This window comes from Castanea sativa, chromosome 7 (assembly GCF_040712315.1).
Source record: "Castanea sativa cultivar Marrone di Chiusa Pesio chromosome 7, ASM4071231v1".
In the NCBI taxonomy this organism is placed as follows: domain Eukaryota; kingdom Viridiplantae; phylum Streptophyta; class Magnoliopsida; order Fagales; family Fagaceae; genus Castanea; species Castanea sativa.
Genome location: NC_134019.1, coordinates 45363003 through 45386590, shown reverse-complemented (window position 1 = coordinate 45386590; position 23588 = coordinate 45363003). Strand labels below are relative to the sequence as shown.

Below are 23588 nucleotides of genomic sequence, written 5' to 3'. Positions count from 1 at the left end.
TTGCTAATCACTATACTACTACGGAATACTCTTAAAGCATCTTGTTGCTACTAGCAACTTTGATAACACCTATAATAAACAAAAAATTTCTGGATATTCCTGGCAATAATAACCAAATCTGTATAAAAATAAGTAGACGGCACTCAATGAAAATTTCCCCAAACCTAAATACGCATTACCACCCACAATTACTTTCACCAAACACAGGCACAAACAGCTAAATAATCCTCCTTACTATATAGACTATATGGTACAAGAACACAGCAAAACTATACTAATTGAAACCATCGCATTCTCTCTAGCCACTACTGATGTTAATTTGAAAAATGGTAGGGCAAAAACCAATATTAACACTGACCTAACAATCATTTTCCTTCCATCTTTCTAGCAACCCGCCAGAGGCTTAAAAGGTAAAAAAGAAAAAAGAACCAAACAAAATGAGACTCTAAACAAAGCCAATACAGAACAAAATCAAGGAAACAAAAAAAGCTAATCATTCACAATCCTAATTAATCAGAGTCACTGTTTGGTTGCTAAAAAATCTAAGGAAAAGAAAAGAAACAACGAAAAATAAGCATAAGTGATAGTTTTAACTCCAGGGTTGAAATCACCTAGGAATATTAGAACAGGGCCAAAGACCTAAGCATAGCATTCTCAAGCTGTAATTTGCTTATAAGAAATGCACATTGAAAAGAGAAGAACAAAAATAATAAGATTCACTTCAATTGAGCACTTTGAACCATCAATCCTCAAATGTAACTTAGCTAACTTCACCCATTCATATTGACATATTTCTTGAACACAAGGATGGAAACAATTACAACCTTAGTTTCAGCATCAAAAGATTTGAGTTTCCGTAGACTTAAATACATATAAAACTATAATAGATAAAGTTATTTTTCACAATGATGATGGAAAAACTGAAGCTCTCAGCTCTGTAAGCGATATAATAGCTGAAGTTAAGTTTCACATTTACTTTCCCCCATCAAGTAAAATCAGGCTCTCCATTGAATTAGCTGTGAAACCCATCCAATCAGCATCTTCAATTGCAAGAATGTTCTGATTTTGACTCTCAGGGTCAATTGAAACCGGCCCAGTGGAATTCTTAATTAGAAGTTCACCGTTATCAGTGCAGCCAAAGAAATAACCACCCGAAACCCAATTCCTTGCTACCAAATATTTTCTAGTCCAAGATTCGGCCACACCATACTCCTCCATAACCCATATGTGGCATAAGATATCCCGGCGACCATGAACGAAAACGAAAACAGCCAGGCATCCCTTGAACACTGCAAGTTCAGCAAAATTTACAGGCACTCCATCCAAGTGATTAGGAGGCAACATTATCTCTCGGAAGCTCTCGTCATTGGCGTCAAAGGACAGAATGAAATGGTGGCGACTAGTAATTGCTACTGTGTGCAAAGCTCCATTCAAAAATATACAGGTTGGGTCAGTATCAGCAATAGTACCAAACTTGGGTTCATACCCTCTTAAGGACTCCATCGATATTACTACCTTTCTCCACGAATCTGTACTCAAGCTGTAAATCTCGGCTTCAACCTCTTGTCCCCCCAAAAAAGACACAAGTCTAAGAATCTTGAAGTCATTGTTTTGAGAATTATAAGCAAGTCCAATAACGGATTTGGCGTACTTGTCAGTAAAGATAGTAGCTAGAAGCTTCTTAAACATTCTAATACTTGGGTTCCACAGATATATAATGTGACTAAGATCATAGTCAGCTAGGCAGAACAAGCCATTACAGAAACCAACTATGTCGCATTTGTCAAAAAAAGAGGGCATTTCAAACCTAGAAACCTGGGACAATGTGCGGTCGTTGTTGCAAACAACCGTACACAATTGCTTGGAAGATGGTGAACTATTCTTATCCTTTGTAGTGTATAGCAAATACCCACTGTTAGTGTTTGTGGACATTAATGACTCAAATTGGTTAAGGTTGAGCTTCAAGTGTTTGGTAACGAAAGTGTGGTCAGTGATGATGGATTCACAAGATTTCGAAACGCACCTGAATCGGGTTAAGGATTTCACTGGTAGATGACCCAGGATGTCTTCCACGACGTCGTCTGGAAGAAGCTCACGCATTGTTGTTGTAGTCTTCATCGCGAAGGGACCAAGTTTAAGGTTTTAGGATTTTGTCTGTCTGTTTCCCCTTTTTGAAAACAAGGGTTTATGTTGTTACGTTGTCAACTGGTCATACATAAGGAGGAGAAGAATGAAGATATATGGCCTGATTGGATGTTAAAAAAAAAGGAGGGGCTTACTGTAAACAGAGGGAGAGTAATTCAATTATCTTGTTTGGAAGTTTTTTAAAGGAGGGCGGTGAGAGGTTTGGAGGGATTTTGAGGTGTTTCAACTACCTCTAACACCTCATTTATAATTTCCCCAAATTGGAGAAATTTGGAGAGAGAGTAGACTAGATAAATTATTGACCAAATGAATTCCCTAATTTACCCTTTTTAAATTAACAAAATTTCAAACTCTCTCACACAACCTTCTTCAAGTATCAAACATGATCATCCAAAATATAATCCTAATATTTTCCTCCCAATTTTCTCAGCAACCAAACAGATTATAAACCTCAAATTACACTCATTCTTCAAGCATTAATGGTCAAAATTCATCACAATAAAATAACGTAACAAAATTCAAGCCAATCATAACAACACAACATTGTTAAAAGACAATTTTTGAGAATAGTATGAATTTTTCAAAACAAAACAGAGCTTAGTGGAGATTGAGAAAACGTATGTACTGGAGAAAAGAGTTTGGATCATATGGATTTTCCAAGTTCGACTTTTTTATTGTGCTCAGCCAATCAAGATTGTATAGGACCATACAACGAAAAAAAAAAAAAAAAAAAACAGAGATCGTATCGGACTAGGTTCTAAATGAATGGCTCCATGCATGTTTTCTTTTTCCTTTTTGATGTCTTTTGCTGTAATGGTGACTGGGGAGTATTTTATATAAAAATATTAAAAGTAATAATAATAAATCAAAGAAACACTCAAAATTCAATATTTTGTTGATTTTTTCAGTAAGCAAACAAACCAAACATTTTTTTCTTATTTTAATTATTATCAATTAAGGATGGTTTTTTTTAGTATAATAAAAAAGCAAAAAAAATATTTAATCATAGACCAATGTTGATTATTTAATTCACAATAGAAAAAAAAATTATCAAAAAAAATATTGCATGCTATAGTCATAATTATTTAATTTAACAAATTAATCATAGACCAATGTTGCAAGTCCATTTTCAAATAAGGGTAAATTTGTCTATTTAAATCATTTCTTCTCTTCTCCCTCCTAATTTCTAAACCATCCAAACAAGATGAATGACTAATTACTCCCTTCCCCTTTACTAATTTTAAAAACATCCAAATAAGGTAGAGGATAACCATTCCCCTCTACTCTCCTCCACACTACTCTCCTCCCCTCTACTCCCCTTTACTCTCCTCCCTCTCTAAACTTCCAAACGGGCCAATAAGGATAATTTTTTTGAGAATCAAGTGCCCGTTTGGATCCGCGTTTCCCATATGGCGTTTGCATTTTCTTTTTTAAAGACCAGCACCTGGTGCACTGTTCATGGAAGACCAGCGCCTGGTGTACTGTTCATGTTCCATGAACAGTGCACCCAGCATATGAACTGCAACAAAGAGTGAGCAGTGTTTTTCACGTATTAAAAAATTAGTTTATTATAGTATTTTTAGTTTTTAGTTTTCAGTAATAAGTTCTATCTAAAATTAGAATAATTGAATCTATGGCATTCGATCTATGGTGTCCTAGGCCTAAGCCTAACCCAAAAGCCCAGTAATATATTTTTTGACACAAGCATTGTAAAAATTGATATAAGTAGCCCAAGAAAAACAAGTTGTTTCCTTGTTTTACGTGGATTGAGTAGAGATGGCCGAACAGACAGGTCGGGTCAATCGGGTTGGTTGACTTATATTTTCACATGAATTATATCTTTTATTTTTATAAAGAAAACAATATGTATTTGTCATTTCGAAAGTTATACAACAAATTACTTGATGTAAAATGCATTATTTTGAATTCACCACTTATATCAAAAATTGAACTCACTTAAACTTATTTAATAATTTTAAAATTATACAAATCCTAACATTGCTATCTAAAACAAAATAACATAAAGATAAGTAAAACAAATATACAAGTTTTATTTCTACACAATATCAACATTCCAAAATATAAATAAAATTATAAATGACTTATTGGATAACTCATTTAATAAAGAGTAAAAACATATAAGAAATTTACAATCTTGAAAATTAATTTTATAATCTATTATCAATTGTGGTTGGCACTCTATTTCAATTTGAGATATACATTAAAGTTTAATTGCTTACTTATTTATACATGACCTCTTTTATGAATATCATATCATTGTTAAGCAACACACACTTTAGGAAATATCATAATTTATTTTGAAAAGCCGTTTATTTTAGACATAAATTGTTAAAAAGTAGGTCAAAGCATTCATAATTTATGCTAATTTGATACTTCGACTTCATTATTTTCACACTTGCAAATGTTTCTCACATATGTCTACAATTTTAAATTCATGTTTTTAACTCTACTGTAACCAGGTTATCTTGTCATGTACTTTGTTATTTGATATCTAAAAATCTTTACTCATTCCAGAATGCTCAACCATTTATCTTTCAATTAATTTGCATGCAGTTATATAAATGTATCAATTGTTTCTTTAAAACTCACAATAAACAACTAAACTAATATTGTCTTAATTTTACTAATTTTTTTACCAAAAAAAAAGTTTTAAAAAAATAGTTCAGGTTTGAGTAGGGTCACGGGTCGGGTCAAGCTGACCCGCAAAAATATACAGGTCGAGTCAACTCGTTTTTGTTTCGGGTCAAAAAATCGGGTTTGGGTTGGGTATTTTTTTGGTCAAGTCAAAAAATTCTGACCTGTTTTGCCATGTCTAGGATTGAGGCTACGTATGGTTGGAAGTGGAATAGGGTGAATAGAAAATAATGGAGAAAAAATGGGTTTGTGTGTTGTTTGGTTGGGAGGGGGGAAAATTTTTAGATGGGGCCTGAGCATTTTTCAGATGGGCCCACACAAAACTTGTCTCTCCGAAATAGAGAGAAAAGAGGCGTAAAAACGCTTGTTGGGAAAGAAAGACAAAAGTGACCTTACTTTTTTGCTCTCACCTACTCCACCTAATTCTCACTTTTCCAATTCCTATCATCAATCTTCAAACTTCAGCCACTTCACAGCTCAATGGTAATAATCTTAACTTCTGGCAATAGAAACTCCATTAAAATTTAAAAAGGTTCAGAGATTGTGCTTGCAGAATTATCCCTTACATTTTTGCTTGGTAATTATACAGCAATTTATTCATAGACGAGCTAAGAATATATTTCGCCATAATAACTTCCATTTGATGAGCTAAGAACATATTTCTCCTTAATAATTCTCGACATTATGTAATGTCATTGGACAATTGACGCTAAATTATGAATCATGCCACTAAGTGACTTCCATTTGAGTCATGAGAGTTGAAGCCATTTGCTATAACACTACGTAGTATATTTTGTTAATTCATATATTTAAAATCATACCTACAGGTTCAATTTTGTGCATTGGAAAATACAAAAGAATTTAGTTACCATTGGCCCCTCAAAGACTCTTTTGTTTTTCTTTGTCAATTTTTTCCTTTCATTCCAATTTAGGATTTATGCAGTTGTCTATTCAAGTCCCATAACTAATTCGGAATCAGGATATCAAAAATAAAAGAAAAGTGAATTTCTCCCATTAAAGAGCAAATGGGGTGAATATGCATATATTAGGGTAGCATTATAATTTATATGAACTCATTGAAGTTGGTGCAACTGAAATTGTGTAGTAAGGCCCCCTAATAGAGAAAAGCCATAAAATTTTGGGGCAAAATTTGATATATTTAAAGAAAAAAACCTAGTTTTACATTTTTTTCTCCCTCTAATTTTAAGAAGTCTCAAAAAATTGAGTAATGCTAAAGATAATATAACTTTAAATACAAGAATCTTACAAATATGTGTCACTAATCACATGAAATAATTCAAATAGGAAAATACTATAAATTTTATTTCAAAACTTTTATAAATTGATTTGCAAATTAATATGATTTGTGAAAGTCTACAACCTATTCAATGTATTTTTAAATTACTCTTTGTAATTGGTGATACAAGCCTCATGTAATAAAATTTATATCCCTAATATCATCCATTCAAATATTTGTTTATTATCTTTTTGAAATGTTACCAATCACATTCACTGTTACAACGTTTGTAAGTTTTGTAGTAAAATTTGTTACAACTTTAGCATTTTTCAAAAGAAAAAAGCATATTACAAAAAATAAGGATTTCTGTTATAAAAAAATGATAATATTAAATATTAGTTAAATATTATTTATGTATTAACAAAAATGCATCATTTAAATATATCATTTTATGCCTCCAAGTTTGTTGGGCCGCCACAGCAATTAAGAATTCTATAAGATTAGATGCATGCAAGAAAATGCACACAAAAAAAAAAAAAACCATGATCTGTTTGAATCTTAAATGAGTTTGACATGCTACTGAAGCCATCTGAAATTGTTTTAGTCAATGATAATAGTTTCATCTAGACACCGCATGTCGGTAGTGTGTATTGTAGAACAAAAACTAATATACATCGAGTGAGAATATCAAGATAGAAATATATTGAGTTAGTAAATAAAGGCTTTTATTTGTGGTAGGACCATGGTCCAAGTGAACATCAATGCAAGCAGTTAAAAAGAGGGCAGTGGGTTTAGCCTATTCCATAAGCACTTCAATAATTAGAATTAGAACCTCAAATTAAGGTGCAATTTGGGTATTTCTAAAAGTTCAGTGGCTTCTAATTTCAAATTAGAAGATTAGGGGTTTAGGTTGATTTTGACCAAAAGTTCAGGATATTTTTTGCAACATTCTCTTCGTTTTTTATAGCTTGTATTTAAATGTGTTACCTTCTTACCAGCTTCCTTCTCAACTGTTTTATTTTTTATTTTCAAAAAAAAAATTTATTATTTGAAATTAATATTCTTCCTTCTCCATTATTTTACATTCCATTGAAATCTCATCTTCTTCAACGTAGCATTCAATTATAGGAAAGAAATCAACCCACCCATTCTGAATCAATAGGATTACTGAAATAATTTTGAAGGTGGATGGGCGGATGGATCCCTCATGATGACATCAAATTGAGAACTCAAATATGTGCTATGCCATACTATACCTAATTGATCATATATGTTTTTGGCGGGTTTGTACATACAACAATATTGACCAATTGGTAAACCAAACCAAACAAGATAGAAGATATGTTTGATCATACCTGTAACACCCCAAACCCATACCAAGGATTTAGATGCATGACTTGTCTTATAAATAATCAACATTTGCTATAATGGAACAAAGCGTAATTAAATATCCAAATTAAAATCAAACCTACAAGTCTTTCTTATAAAATCCATCAAACTAAAACTTTATCAATAAAGTCTTCAAATACAATCCCAAATAGTTTCAAGAATACAAAACTCACTATTTTAAGAAAAATATACTAAAACAGTCCATTAACTAATATAGCTCCAAAAGAAGTCTTCAATCTATGGCTCCAATGATATACCACCAAAATATATTCCACTGCTCTAATCTGAAAGGGTGGAGAAAATGGGGTGAGCTAAAAGCTCAATAAGAGACTACATTACATGAGGATATCTTTCAAAACAAAACAATAGTATCATTGATAAAATATAAGCTTTACAAAACATTTACAAATAGTTCTAATAATAATATAATATACTCTGTAAAACTATCAAGAATAAAATATTTAACTATAACGCTATAATCATTAAATAAAATAATAACCACTTTAATTGGCCAAAATACACTAAATAGGTAGAAACAATATATTATAGTAATAAACAATTTTTCCACTTATAAAGATCAATAACAATAAAAACAATAGTTTGATACAGAAAACATTAAACATTAGCCAGACAAAGAAATAAACTACTAAACACTCGGTGGGTGATTCTCATGGGGAACAATAACCCTAACCTCAAAGAGGCAACATTGGTTCCAAAGAGCAAACAATAACATTGGCTCCGAAGAACAAACAATAACACTGCACCACATTACAATAACACTACATCAGCTGAAGACCAACACTTAACCCTGTGTTGGCAAAGGTTGCAGATTGTCTAGCTAGCCCTTTGAAAACATCCTTACTTTATTACAATATTGTCAATACCAATCATATATCATATGACAAATACTTTCTCAAAAATATAGTTTGAAGTCATTATTAGCATATATAGTTTCAAAATAATATACAAGAAATAATAAAATTCGGATATGTATAAAGCATTAACAATGGTATAAGTTTTTGGAAACTTCACTTTTGCAATTATGTATATATAAATATATTTTTACCAAAAATATATATAAATATATACGTCTTGAGAGACGTCATGTTCTAAAGTCCACTTACCTCAAATCACCAAAACACGCTAGACCTCAACTATCCAAGCTGATGTCACTCAAACCTAATACATAAAAAGATGACTTATTAAGTGCTAAGCTTTCCACTACTAATTAAAAATCCTCTTACTAAAATGAAATAGATAAACCAGCCACCAAAAGCTCTTGCATTAGCTATAGAGATGATTTTGCTTTGTTTAGTCATACTCTATTTATATCTTCTTCTATTTATTTTCTTTGTAGATATCATAATATAAAATAATATCACCTTAAAAATAAATTAAATAATTCATCAACTCCATTCTAGAAGGAACTAAATTAAACTTAAGTGAGGTGGGTGTTACAATACCCAAGCTGTGAAAGTGATCTACTAATATTACCAGCTTGCTTTAAACGCGGCCCTGCTGCACCAGTTAACTTTTGTTGCTCTGAACCAGCTAGATTAGCAAGATTTATTCTGCTTGTTTTGCAGGTGCTTAAAACCATATGCCTTCCTCTCAAAAAAAATAAAACCATATGCCTTGCTCTACTCAGTGGCATGAAACAATAAAGAAACAGAAGTATTTACAGTTTGTTTAGTTTTTTAAAGCATCCAATCTAAAATAAACTTAAGTAAGGAAGTGGGTACAAAATATTTGTTATTTAAGTTAAGACGTAACACACCCCCATGCAGGCAGGACTGCCTAACAACCGAGACTGAAGTATGAGTCTTCCACAGACAGACCAAAAGACACCCCTAATAGAGATTTCACATAATTTGAACCAAAGACATCTAACTAGGCTCTGATTCCATTTTAACAAACAACTAACCAAAAAGACAAATGCTGATTGAAAGTAGGCCAACAAAGTTTTTCAAGTCAGATAGGAAAGAGTATCCATGTACCAAAAATGGATGACCGGAAGGCTTTTCACTAGTTTCACTCTTTGAAGCTGCGTGGCACTAAGCACATTCCCAGCTCAGTAGCACCAAACAGTGTTTGGAAGAATTTGTTATACATTCTGACATTCTAAGTAACAAGTTCATTATCAAATGCTGAAGTCAATAACTTCACAAAATGCCTGCTTACTAGGCTAGAAAAGCCCTGTGTTTTCATATTTTATAAATCTACATTTTAAGCCTTGTAACAGAACAAAAATTGACTCATACACCAAAAAAAATAGCAAATAGCAATTAATGACCCAATCATCTATAATTCTCAAACATGGATAGTATTTAACTCCCATTGGGATTCAAACACAAGTAAAACGAGCATGTGAGTGGGAACTCTAACCATTAATACTAACATTAATACAATCTTTGAGAATAATTGGAACAAGTTATAAAAAGTAGGAGCTATTAGCTCAAAATACTCTTTCTAAATAACAACTCTTTTTTTAATTAATCTCGCAAATGGCAACATGATTCAAATTAATCTAAGGAAGCATCAATACCAACACAAGATACAATAAGCATACGGAGAAATGGCAACTCCTTAAAATAAGAATACATATATACCCAACATCAATAGTGAGACGAGGAAGTGCCATTTATAACCACTGCTTATTGGCTTTATAACTAGGATATACAACAATTAATTAACTCATCTACACTTTTAGGAATATTTATCAGATGCAAAAATAAATTACAAGCATCGAATCCTTCAAAAACATTTTCAAAATGCACAAATGCACTAAGCCTAAAATCTGCAGCTTCATCTCCAATTGTCCCCCAGTTCTCAAACCCACAAGTATCAGACAGGTAAAAAGTAAAAACAGAAACTCAATTATCTCCCACATGCATCACAAACTCCTTCAAAGTACAAACACAGATGCAACAATATCCATCAACCCCCATGACCAGGAAATCACGATCAATTGATGAGTAGGTATAAGATCAAAGTGTATGTGTGTGTCTAAGAGAGAGAGAGAGAGAGAGAGAGAGAGAGAGTCTACTGAAAAAAAAGAGAAGGGTTTTGAGTTTTGACTCATTTAAAGTGAAACCAATTAGTTTTTTCTTCCATATTTAAGCAACTCCCGCATCAAGATTGCATCAAGCCCGTGTCTTGACCGCATCCACAAAAAATCAGACTGTATCCAAAATTTAAAACATTTTTTAATCTTCAGATACTCTTTGGAGATCGTATTGGATACATCTCCAGCCATGAGAGATAATTCTAATGAGAGGCCACTTTTCTATCTAAAGTCCTACACATGCATATCAGAGGTACTTCAAATCTGTCCTACTTCATTGTTACATCAACACCCACTAGTAATATTAATGCAAATTTGGTTTTTGCCAATGTTAAATTATGGTCCATTAGGATTCCATTGTTTTATACGTCTGAAAGGAAGCAAAATTTCAGCTACTGCTATTTGTTGGACTGAGAACAAGTGACAACTATTATCACAAATAGCCATGGAACTAAAAATTGCTAAGCGGGCCAGTTAGACTAAAGGGTTTTGGTATGGTCAATGGCAAAAGCACAATAGAATAGAATGGCTTAGCCATCTGAAATCCCCATTTGATCATTCCTCAAATGTAATTTAGCTAACTTCACCCATTCATATTGAGAAATATCTTAAACTCAAGGATGGAAACAATTACAACCTTAGTTTCAGGACCAGAATTACTAGTTAAAGGTATAGTGGTATACACAAAGTAAGCAATACTAGCTAAAGTTAATTTTCACTATGATGGTGGCAAAACTGAAAGTGATATAATAGCTAAAGTGAATTTTCACATTTACTTACCACCATCGAGTAAAATCAAGCTCTCCATAGAATTAGCTGTGAAACGCATCCAATCAGCATCTTCAATTGCAAGAATGTTCTGATTTTGACTCTCAGGGTCAATTGAAACCAGCGTAGTGCCACTCTCAATCAGAAGTTCAGCATTATCAGTGCAGCCATAGAAATAACCATCCGAAACCCAATTCTTTGGTACCAAATATTTTCTAGTCCAAGATTCGGCCACACCATACTCCTCCATAACCCATATGTGGCATAAGATATCCCGGCGACCATGAACGAAAACGAAAACAGCCAGGGATCCCTTGAACACTGCAAGTTCAGCAAAATTTACACGCACTCCATCCAAGTGATTAGGAGGCAACATTATCTCACGGAAGCTCTCATCATTGACGTCAAAGGGCAGAATGAAATGGTGGCGACTAGTAATTGCTACTGTGTGCAAAGCTCCATTAAAAAATATACAGGTTCGGTCAGTATCAGCAATAGTACCAAAGTTGGGTTCATACCCTCTTAAGGACTCCATCGATATTACAACCTTTCTCCACGAATCTGTACTCAAGCTGTAAATCTCGGCTTCGGCCTCTTGGCCCCCCCAAAAAAGACACAAGTCTAAGAATCTTGAAGTCATTGTTTTGAGAATTATAAGCAAGTCCAATAACGGACTTGGTGTACTCGTCAGTAAAGGGAGTCGCTTGAAGCTTCTTAAACATTCTAATACTTGGGTTCCACAGATATATAATGTGACGAAGTTCTTTCTCATAATTAGCTAGGCAGAACAAGCCATTACAGAAACCAACTATGTCGCATTCGTCAAAAAAAGAGGGCATTTCAAACCTAGAAACCTGGGTCAAAGTGCGATCGTTGTTGCAAATAACAGTACTCAATTGTTTAGAAGATGATGAACTATTCTTATCCTTTGTAGTATATAGCAAATACCCACTGTGAGTGTTTGTGGATATCAATGATTCGGATTGCTTAAGGTTGAGCTTCAAGTGTTTGGTAATGAAAGTGGGGTCAGTGATGATGGAGTCACATGATTTCGAAACGCACCTGAAGCGGGTTAAGGATTTCACTGGGAGATGACCCAGGATGTCTTCCACGACGTTGTCTGGAAGAAGCTCACGCATTGTTGTTGTAGTGTTCTGAGATATCACGAAGAAGGTAAAGGATGAGTGAACCATTTGGGCCTAGGCCTAAAACCCAAAAGCCCAATAATATTTTATTGACACAAGCATTGTGAAAAATTGATGCAAGTGGCCAAGAAAAACAAGTTGTTTCCTTGTTTTATGTAGAATAAGCTAGATGGAAAATAATGGTGAAAAAGTAAGAGAAAAAAATGAGTTTGTGTGTTGTTTGATTGGGAGGGAGAGAATAAAATTTTTAGGTAGGGTCATGCATTTTTTACCCGGGCCTATACAAAATTTGTCTCATCGAAATGGAGAGAAAAGAAGGGTGAAAAAGCTTACTGAGAAAGAAAGACAAAAGTGATCCTCCTTTTTTGCTTTCACCTACCCGCACCTAATTCCCATTTTCCCAACTCTTATCATCAATCTTCATACTTCGGCCTTTTCACAAGCCTCTTCACTGCTCAACAATAATAATCTCAACTTCTAACGGTTGAAATTCCATTAAAATTTAAAAAGGTTTAGAGATTGTGCTTTAGAATTATCCCTCACATTTTTTTTCTTGGTAATTATTTAGCAACTTATTCATAGATGAGCTAAGAATATATTTCACCTTAATAACTTCCATTTGGTAAGCTAAGAATATATTTCTCCTAAATAATTCTCGACATTATGTAATGTCATTGGACAATTGACGCTAAATTATGAATCATGCTACTAAGTGACTTCTATTTAAGTCGTGAGAGTTGTAGCCATTTTCTGTAACACTACATAATTTATTTTATTAATTCATTTATTTTAAATCATACCTACAAGTTTAATTTTGTGCATTGGAACATACAAAAGAATTTAGTTACGATTGGCCCCTCAAAGACTCTTTTGTTTTTCTTTGTTAATTTTTTCCTTTCATTCTAATTTAGGATTTATGCAGTTGTCTATTCAAGGCTCATAACTAATTCGGAATCAAGATATCAAAAATAAAAGAAAAGTAAATTTCTCCAATTACATAGCAATTGTGGTGAATATGCATATATTAGGGTAGCATAATAATTCATATTAACTCATTGAAGTTGGTGCAACTGAAATTGTGTAGTATGAGCATAGGGCTGGCCTTAGGCCACTTAGGCCATCATCTAGGGCCCTACCAGAGAAAGGCCATCAAATTTTGGGGCAAAATTTGATATATTTAAAAATTTTAAAAAAAAACTTAGTTTTACATTTTTTTTCTCTCTCTAATTTTAAGAAATCTCAAAAAATTGAGTAATGCTAGAGATAATACACCTTTAAATACATGAGTCTTACAAATATGTGTCACTAATCACAAGAAATAATTCAGATAAGAAAATGCTAAAAATACTATAAATTTTACTTCAAAACTTTTATAAATTAATGTGACAAATAATATGACTTGTGAAAGTCAACAACCTATTAAATGCATTTTTAAATTACTTTTTGTAATTGGTGATACAAGCCTCATGTAATAAAATTTATAAAATCCTTAACATCATTTATTCAAATACTTATTTATTATCTTCTTTAAATGTTACTAATTACATTTATTGCTACATCAATTGTAAGTTTTGTAGTAAAATTTGTTATAACTTTAGCATTTCTTCAATAGAAAAAAGCATATTACAAATTAAATAAATAAGATGGATTTTTGTTATAAAAAAATTATAATATTAAATACTAGTTAAATATTATTAAAGTAATAACAAAAAGGCCAAAAATATATCGCCTCATGCCTTTTAGTTTGTTGGGCCACCATAGCAATTGAGAATTCAATAAGATCATATAGATGCAAGAAAAACAATGATTTGTATGAATCTTATATGAGTTTGACATGCCACTAAAGCCATCAGAAATTGTTTTAGTCAATGATAATAGTTTCATACAGACTCCACATATAAGTAGTGGGTATCGTAGAACAAAAACTAACATATTTCGAGTAAGAAATTTAAGAGAGAAATATATCGAGTTAGAAAATAAAGGCTTTATATTTGTGGCAGGACCATGGTCCAAGTGAACATCAATGCAAGCAGTTAAAAAGAGTGCAGTGGGTTTAACCTATTCCATAAGCACTTCAATAATTAGAATTAGAACCTCAAATTAAGGTGCAATTTGGGTATTTCTAAAAGTTCAGTGGCTTCTAATTTCAAATTAGAAGATTAGGGGTTTAGGTTGATTTTGACCAAAAGTTCAGGATTTTTTTTGCAATATTCTCTTCATTTTTTATAGCTTGTACTTAAATGTGTTACCTTCTTACCATCTTCCTTCTCCACTGTTTTACTTTTTATTTTCCAAAAAAAAAAAAAAAAAAAACTTATTCTTTGAAATTATTATTCTTCCTTCTCCATTATTTTGCATTTCTTTGACGTCTCATCTCCTTCAATGTAGCATTCAATTATAGGAAAGAAATCAACCCACCCATTCTGAATCAATAGGATTACTGAAATAATTTTGAAGGTGGATGGATCAATCATGATGACATCAAATTAAGAACTCAAATATGTGCTATGCCAAATTATATCTAATTGATCATATATATTTTTGGCGGGTTTGTATATACAGAAATATTGACCAATTGGTAAGCTAAACCAAGCAAGATAGAATATATGTTTGATCATACCCAGGCTGTGAAAGTGATCTACTAATATTACCAGTTTGCTTTAAACGCGGCCCTGTTGCATCAGCTAACTTTTGTTGCTCTGAACCAGCTAGATCAACAAGATTTATTCTGCTTTGCAGGTGCTTAAAACCATCTGCCTTGCTCTAATCTGTGCCACAGAAACGAATAAAGATTTAAACCATCTAATCCAAAATAAACTGAAGTAAGGAAGTGGGTATAAAATATATGTTAATTAGGGTAAGACGTAACACACCCCCTTGAAAGCAGGACTGCCTAGCAACCGAGACTGAATAATGAGTCTCCACAGATAGACCAAAACACACCCCTAATAGAGATTTCACATGATTTGCACCAAAGACATCTAACTAGTCACTGATTCCATTTTAACAACCAACTAACCAAAAAGACAAAGGCTGTTTGAAAGTAGGCCAACCAAGTTTTTCAAGTCAGACAGGAAAGAGTATCCATGTACCAAAAATGGATGACCGGAAGGCTTTTCCTTAGTTTCACTCTCTGAAGCTGTGTGGCACAAAGCACATTCCCAGCTCAATAGCACCAAACAGTGTTTGGAAGAATTTTGTTACGCATTCTGACATTCTAAGTAACAACTTTATTATCAAATGTTGAAGTCAATAACTTCACAAACTGCTTGCTTACTAGGCTAGAAAAGCCGTGTGTTTTCATATTTTATAAATCTACATTTTAAGCCCTCTAACAGAACAAAATCTGGCTCATACATCAACAAATAGCAAATAGCAATTGATGACCCAATCATCTATAATTCTCAAACATGGATATCATTTAACTTGCATTGGGATTCAACACAAGTAAAAACAGCATGTGAGCAGGAACTCTAACCATTAATACTAACATTAATACAATCTTTGAGAATAATTGATACAAGTTATGAAAAGTAGGAGCTATTAGCTTGAAATACTCTTTCTAAATAACAACTCTTTTTTTAATTAATCTCGCAAATGGCAAGTCTTATGCATAAACCACATAGAAGAGTAATGAATCCAGATGTGAGACATGATGTTAACCTGACCTTATTTTTATGTTTTAATCTCATCTATGAAATATAGCTTACGGCTTAAGATGCCTGCCCTACACCTGGACATTCTAGCACTTAAAAGCTTGGGGCGTGGGGTACTTTAAGTTTTTATCCTTCAATGTCTCAAAGTGATGAAGCAAAGATATGTTTTTTTTTATTTTTTAAATAACCTTCCAATCAAAATTTTGACATTCTTTCCCCTCCCCATTGGGTCTAAAACTGACTTAAATCATCAAAATAAACCCTGAGATCTCCACTACCTATTTTTAATTAATATAAATCTTAAGTAATAAAATTCTTAGCATCACACTACAGCAACATTCTGCATCAATGCAACTCCTCAATCAGGGATGAGAACCTTGAATTACCACATTCAATTCTCTAACTTCAGTCAATTCCTTCCCTTTTTTTCAATCTTAATCAGGGATTTTATTGTTTTAAACTTCTGAAAGGAAGCAAAATTTCAGAGGCCACTTTTCCTATTAAAGTCCAACACATGCATAATGTAGGTACTTCAAATCTGTCCTACTTCATTGTTACATCAACACCTACTAGTAATATTAATGCAATTTTGGATTTTGGCACTGCTAAATTATGGTCAACTAGGATTTTATTGTTTTAAACTCCTGAAAGGAAGCAAAATTTCAGCTACTGCTAGTTGTTGGACTTGAGAACAAGTAACCACTATAACCTATCACATATAGCCATGGAACTAAATATTGCTAAGCAAGCCAATTAGACTAAAGGGTTTTGGTATGGTCAATGGCAAAAGCACAGTAGAACAGAATGGCTTAGCCATCTAAAATCCCCATTTGATCATTCCTCAAATGCAATTTAGCTAACTTCACCCATTCATATCGAGAAATTTCTTAAACTCAAGGATGGAAACAATTACAACCTCAGTTTCAGGATCAAAATTACTAGTTAAAGTTATATACAAATTAAGCAATAGTAGCTAAAGTTGATTTTCACAATGATTGTGGCAAAACTAAAAGTGATATAATAGCTAAAGTGAATTTTCACATTTACTTACCACCATCGAGTAAAACCAAGCTCTCCATCGAATTAGTTGTGGATCCCACCCAATCAGCACCTTCAATTGCAAGAATGTTCTGATTTTGACTCTCGAGGTCAATTGAAACCAGCCCAAAGGCATTCTTAATCAAAAGTTCACCATTATCAGCAAAACCAAAGAAATGGCCATCCCAAAACCAGTCCATTTGTTCCATATACTTTCTAGTCCAAGATTCGGCCACACCATACTCCTCCATAACCCATATGTGGCATATGACACCCTGATGATTATTTCCGTAAATGAAAACAGCCAGGGATCCTTTGAACAATGCAAGTTCAGTGAAATATCCAGGCACACAATACAAGAAAGTAGGAGGCCACATTATCTGACGGAAGCTCTCATCATTGACGTTAAAGGACAGAATGAAAACGTGGTGATTACTGGCTGCTACAGAGTGCAAAGCTCCATTAAAAAATATACAGGGTGGATAAATATCAAGAGTTCCAAAGTTGGGTTCATACCCTCCTAAGATCTCCGTCGATATTACAACCTTTCTCCAGGAATCTGTACTCAAACTGTAAATCTCGGCCTCAGCCTCTGGTCCCAAAAAAACAGAGAGAAGTCTCAGAATCTTGAAGTCATTATTTTGAGAATTATAAGCAAGTCCAATAACGGAGATGGTGTCCTCGTCAGTTAAGGGAGTAGCTAGAAGCTTCTTAAACATTCTAATACTTGGGTTCCACAGATAAATAATGTGACAAAGTTCTATCTCATCACTAGCTAGGCAGAGCAAGCCATTACAGAAACCAACTACGTTGCATTCGTCAAAAAAAGAGGGGATTTCAAAGCTAGAAACCTGGGTCAATGTGCGGTCGTTGTTGCAAACAGCCGTACACAATTGTTTAGAAGATGATGAACTATTGTTATCCTTTGTAGTATATAGCAAATACCCACTGCGAGTGTTTGTGGATATCAATGATTCGGATTGGTTAAGGTTGAGCTTGAAGTGTCTGGTAATGAAAGTGGGGTCAGTGATGATGGAGTCACATGATTTAGAAACGCACCTGAATCGGGTTGAGGATTTCACTGGTAGCTGACCCAGGATGTCTTCCACGACGTCGTCTGGAACAAGCTCACGCATTGTTGTTGTAGTAGTCTGAGACATCACGAAGATTCACGAAGGGACCAAGTATAAGGTTTTAGGATCTTTGTGTGTGAGAGAGATAAAGATAGAGAGAGAGCTTCTTGAATGCTCTGGAGTCGACGAAGTGAGAATAGAACTCCAGATGAAGTGCTAGAGACGATAGATATGAGGGAAAGGTGTGGAGGAGAAAAAAAAGAGGAAAAAAAAGAAAAAAAAGAAAAAAAAAAAAAGAAATGTGTGGATGAAAAAAAAAAATTTTGAGAATCAAAAATTAAAATTGAGAAATACTACTATAATATTTTTACAATAAATTTTAAGTAGTGAGTTATTAATAACTAATACTTATGAAAAAAAATATTTAAGTGATGTGTTCGAATTAAATTCACTAATAACTTACTAGTTACCATACATAATTTATTATAAAAATATTGTAAAATGTTAAGAACGTAGCATTTCTCATTAAAATTAGATAAATGAAAGAAAATTGAAAACGAAATATTAAATAAAGAATAAAGAAATAATATTTAAATGGGATAGAGAAAATGATAGAGAGTGTTGAAAAGTGTATTTGAAAAAGTAGATAGGTAAAAGCATCTCCAACAGCCTCTTTAAATTTTTGTAGTGTTTGGAGAGTAAACAGTTTATTTTATCTTTTACCTACTTACTTTTTCAAATATACTTTCCAACAGATTCTTCATCATTTTCTTCATCTCATTTAAATATTATTTCTTCATTTATTCATTATTTTTTTTTATCATCATTTATTCTTTCTATATTCATTCATGTCACGCCCCAAACCCAACTATCTAGGAAAATGGATATCCCCAGAAAAGATTTTAAGTTCAATCCAATTTTTTTTTCTCTCCACTCGGACCAATCCGCCCGCTCGGCTTCTTGTATTTAAAGTGATTCATGTATCTAGTCCAATAAGACTATTGTTCTGTACCATTATGGAAGAAGATTCTAGCAAAATATGTACTTCCTCGGGAATAAAAAAAATCAATCTTTTTTCATTTGGTATTTTGGCTTCAATTCTTTGACAAGATAGACACGTGACAACCGCCGCACGCTTATAAAGTAAGTACCATATAAGTGTGCAAGGCCTTCTTAGCAACTACAATTTATCCTCAAAAATTAATTCAAATAAATTCAAAATATCTCAACAATTTCTTTATGAATAGATCTCTAATAATTTAATAGGAAGAAAATTCAAACCTCATGTACATAATGCCAATTGGCCAATAAAAATAAAACTAGTAGAAGACCATCCAATCCAAAAACCACTAAGCTTCTTTTCCTGCTCACAACACAACATCAAAACTCTTAAAACTTGCTATTCTTCACAATCTGAAACTGGAGAAGGAAAAATGGGTGAGTTGACAACTCAATAAGTAACCAATGTCCTAATTAGTTCTATCAAGTAATAGATCTATAAAATAATAAGATATAATATGAGTTTTCAAAAGTTATAATATACTATGAGTTTTCAAAAATAACTAAGAAGTTTCATAACCTTAAAATAATAACTTGCAAATAGATCACATACTTTAATCTTACAAATATATCGTAGATGGTTTAGAAAGTAATCAGTTTTCCATATATCAAAAACTATAACTTACAATAGGTTCAAAAAATACATAAGCAGTTTTAATGACTCAAAATAGTTCAAATACTAAAACATTTTCAAAATCACATATGTAGTTTTAAGGTCTCAAAAGGTTCAAATATTCAAACGTAATTCATATTGTTAACAATCTTATGATTATGGTCATGCTATATCCCCGTGACTAGGCATCATAATATCAATGAATAACTACCATTGGTTTGGGTATTAGAGTACCAATGAATAACCCTCATTAGTTAGGTATCAGAGTACCAATGAATAACCCCCATTGGTTTAGGTATCAAAATACCAATGAATAACCCTCATTAGTTGGGTATCAGAGTACCAATGAATAACCCTCATTGGTTTGGGTATCAGAGTACTAATGAATAACCCCCATTGGCTTGGGTATCAAAATCAATTCATAGTCCAGATTGTCCATAATCATATATATGAAATCATAGTTCTAACAAAAATATATCTTATTCAAATATATATATATATATATATAATCATATAATCATATATTCAATATTCAAATATATTTGTTATATTTTTATTTTCTTTAATCTAAATTAATATAGCAAAAAAAATAAACAATTAAATAAAATAAATCTTATATTCAATGCTCATATATATTTGTGAAAATTCTTTATTCTTTACTTTGAATCAGTATAGCTAAAAACAATGAAATAAAATACATCATATATTCAGCAGTAAGATATATTTGTGATAATTTTTTACTTGAAATCAGTAATACAATAGAAATAAAATTGTAACAACTGTAAACAATTTTCAGTAGTTAAAATACGCAAAATAAAACCAATTAGGATAAGGTTACTTACCTCCAAAAGCCATACCAAAAGGAATTTCTCCCTAACACTTCTTCTAAAATCCTTAGATATCACCTCAAGGGTGTAGTCAATCCTTCTCTGCTGTAGTCAATCGTTCTTTGCTTTAGTCATTTGAGTAGTCTCCTTTCTCAAAATCTCTCTCCATATACGTTGACTTAACAAGCTTATATATAGCTAGGGTTTCAACCTCATTTTATAAGAAAACTCCCTTATAATTATAAATTATAAAATTGCCCCACAAATTTTTTTACTTAAATACCCCTCATTTGAATCCCTTTTTTTTTTTTTTCTTTTTCTTTTCTTTTTTTCCCGAGTATTACAATTCCTAACAATAGTATTTTTCAATAAAATGTGTTATATCCATAACATTTTTCACAATACTTTCACAAGAATCACATCAAAATCTTATGTAGAAAGTTGTTATTAGTTCTAATTTGAACTTACTACTGAAATTATTTTTTTACTTACCAATATTAGCTAATAACAATCTATTACTTAAAATTTATTGTGAAAATATTGTGATAACATTTCTTAATTGTCATTTCTTATTTTTTATATTATTTTTCCAAACTTCATTACATCCATATGTTTCTTTTTTTCTTTTTTCTTTTTTTTTTTCTCTTGGTTTTTTCTTCACCACACACTTATCCCACTCCCATCTCCATTTACCCTTCTTTTTCTTTTTCTAGTTCATTCCAGATCCCTTTTTCACTTTCTCCGGCTTTCTCTTTCTTTCTCTAGCTTTTTTTTTTTTTTTTTTTACCTTTTCTATTTCTACTTGATTCTAGAAAACTCTCTAGTAGTGATAAGAAACAAAGAAATTAAGAACAAGAAATTGCTTGCTCCACCGTTGATCGAAGGACACAAGCAGGCGTTGTCTCTTTTTTGCTCCACCGTGGGTTGCTTGTTTGCTCCACCATTGGTCAAATGGCTTCTATCTCTTTTTTTTTTTCTTTTTTTTTTGTTATGATTTGATTAATTTTAAGATTGTGTTTTTGAGTTTGATTAATATTTTAATTGGTTGTGATTATTGAGACTGAATTAATTCTTTTACTTATGAACTAGGGATGTCAATTTTTCCCCGCCCCGCTTAACTTGCCCCTCCCTGCTTCGTCTTGCGCAGGTTTTCCCCACCCTATAAAAGCGGTGGGGCGGGGATGGGGCAAGATTTTATCCCCGTACCACGGGGCGGGGCGGGGATGGGTTCAGACTTTTTAGACCCGCCTCGCCCCGCCCCACCCCTCTCGGTCCCCACTCTGTCCCGAGTTGCTAAATGTTATAATTGTAAATTTTTTATACCCTAAAACCCTACTATATTAAACAAACATATCAATATTAGCTTATTTTATTCTACCCAATGTAGTTCTCTGCCTTTATTTTGTTATGTGTTATACTATGAGATTTTTTTTATTTTTTATTTATGATTGTCTTGTTATACAATTGGATATATTATTTAATTTTTTCTAAAAATTAATTTGATTTGATGGGATAAATTTAGTTGTAATTTCAACTATATTTTTATTAATGAAATAAGTTTCATTAAAAAAAATTATATTAGTTGTAGGGAAAATTAACAAAAAGTAGAGTTTTACAGGGTGGGGCGGGGCTTTGCGGGGCCCCAAGGGGAGAGGATGGGATGAAAAAGTTTTCCCCGTCATTCGGGTCGGGGCGGGGCGGGGATGGGGCAAGACAAAACCTTGCGGAGCAGGGACGAAGACCCCATCCTTCGGCCCCGCCCCGTCCCATTGCCATCCCTGTCATGAACAGGTCTCTCTCTTTTCCCTTTTTTCTTTTATTTTTCTGATTTCATTTGGTTTTAGAGAAAAATTATTTTCATGTTTGGATTGTATTTTGCATTTTGTAGCCGTTGAGGTCAAGAAGAGAGAAAGAGAGAGGGAGGAAAGAGAAAAAAAAAAGTAATTTTTTATTCAAGCAAGTAATATTTTAAGGGAGGATATCGTTTAAAGGAGCTACAGTAATTGTTACAGTGCTCTCCATACCTATCTCCTGTAGCAAATCTAAAAAAAAAAAAATTAGAGATAGAGACGCTCTTGGAGGGGCTTTTTTTTTTGGTGTGTTTACTCTCCATAGTTGGCTTTAGAGCTTATTGGAGATGCTCTAAAAGATAAAATAAACTGTTCACTCTCCAAACAGTATTAAAAAAAAAAAAAAAAAAAAAAAGAGCTGCTGAAGATGACCTAACAATAATTGAATTTATGGCATTTAATCTGTGGTGTCCTGTGCCTAAGCCTAACCCAAAAGCCCAATAATATATTTTTGGCGTAAATGCACTTTTAGTCTCTACATTTTGAGGTTTTTCCATTTTAGCCCCTACATTTTATTTTTACCACTTTTAGTCTCTAAACCAATTAACATGTGTTATTTTCGTCATTTTCGTTAGTCAACTGACAGAAATTGCTGAGGTGGCTGCCGGAGGAATTAAAAAATTATAAAAAAATGTCACGTCACCATGACACATCAGCATATAAATTTAAAAAATTAATTTATTAATTTAAAATAAATAATAAAAATAAAAATAGAATTAAAAACTAAAATTCACATTAATTAAGATTGTTCTTCATATTCTTCAGATTGTTCTTTATATTCTTCAGATTGTTCTTCATTTTACAACTTGTTCTTCGTATTCTTCTCAAATCAAACCCAGCAACCAAGAACTCAAACCCATCACAAGAACACAAACCCAACAACCCAAGAACTCAAACCCAGATCACTAGGACATAAATGAAAACAAGAAGAAAAAACCCAACCCACCATTGCAACCCAACCACCACCACCACCACCACCAACACCTCTGAAATTCCATTTAAACATCAAATCAAACCCCAAAACCCAAACTGAAATTCAAAAACCAAACCAAACCAAATCTAAACCCAT

At 32.8% G+C, this 23588-nt stretch overlaps 3 protein-coding genes across 3 annotated transcripts; all 3 read right to left on the bottom strand.

Moving 5' to 3' along the window:
• Positions 1 to 754: 754 nt before the first annotated feature.
• LOC142644620 (F-box/kelch-repeat protein At3g23880-like) lies at positions 755 to 2174 on the bottom strand. The gene has a single exon (XM_075819199.1). It carries the CDS (start codon positions 2116 to 2118, stop codon positions 973 to 975), a length of 1146 nt encoding a protein of 381 aa, XP_075675314.1. The 5' UTR covers positions 2119 to 2174; the 3' UTR covers positions 755 to 972.
• Positions 2175 to 7526: 5352 nt separating this feature from the next.
• Positions 7527 to 12000, bottom strand: LOC142643497 (F-box/kelch-repeat protein At3g06240-like). The gene is made up of 2 exons (XM_075818152.1): positions 11271 to 12000; positions 7527 to 7710 (listed from the first exon to the last, which is right to left on the bottom strand). The coding sequence occupies exons 1-2, from the start codon at positions 11896 to 11898 to the stop codon at positions 7706 to 7708; spliced, it is 633 nt and encodes a 210-aa protein (XP_075674267.1). The 5' UTR covers positions 11899 to 12000; the 3' UTR covers positions 7527 to 7705.
• Positions 12001 to 14906: 2906 nt separating this feature from the next.
• LOC142643494 (F-box/kelch-repeat protein At3g23880-like) lies at positions 14907 to 18376 on the bottom strand. Its single transcript, XM_075818151.1, has 2 exons — positions 17111 to 18376; positions 14907 to 15171 (listed from the first exon to the last, which is right to left on the bottom strand). Exons 1-2 carry the CDS (start codon positions 18255 to 18257, stop codon positions 15167 to 15169), a joined length of 1152 nt encoding a protein of 383 aa, XP_075674266.1. The 5' UTR covers positions 18258 to 18376; the 3' UTR covers positions 14907 to 15166.
• Positions 18377 to 23588: the final 5212 nt, after the last annotated feature.

Excerpts from the sequence above, each read along its gene's own strand:
- LOC142643497 (XM_075818152.1), bottom strand. The coding sequence starts at position 11,898 with ATGACTTCAAGATTCTTAGACTTGTGTCTTTTTTGGGGGGGCCAAGAG.
- LOC142644620 (XM_075819199.1), bottom strand. The coding sequence starts at position 2,118 with ATGAAGACTACAACAACAATGCGTGAGCTTCTTCCAGACGACGTCGTG.
- LOC142643494 (XM_075818151.1), bottom strand. The coding sequence starts at position 18,257 with ATGTCTCAGACTACTACAACAACAATGCGTGAGCTTGTTCCAGACGAC.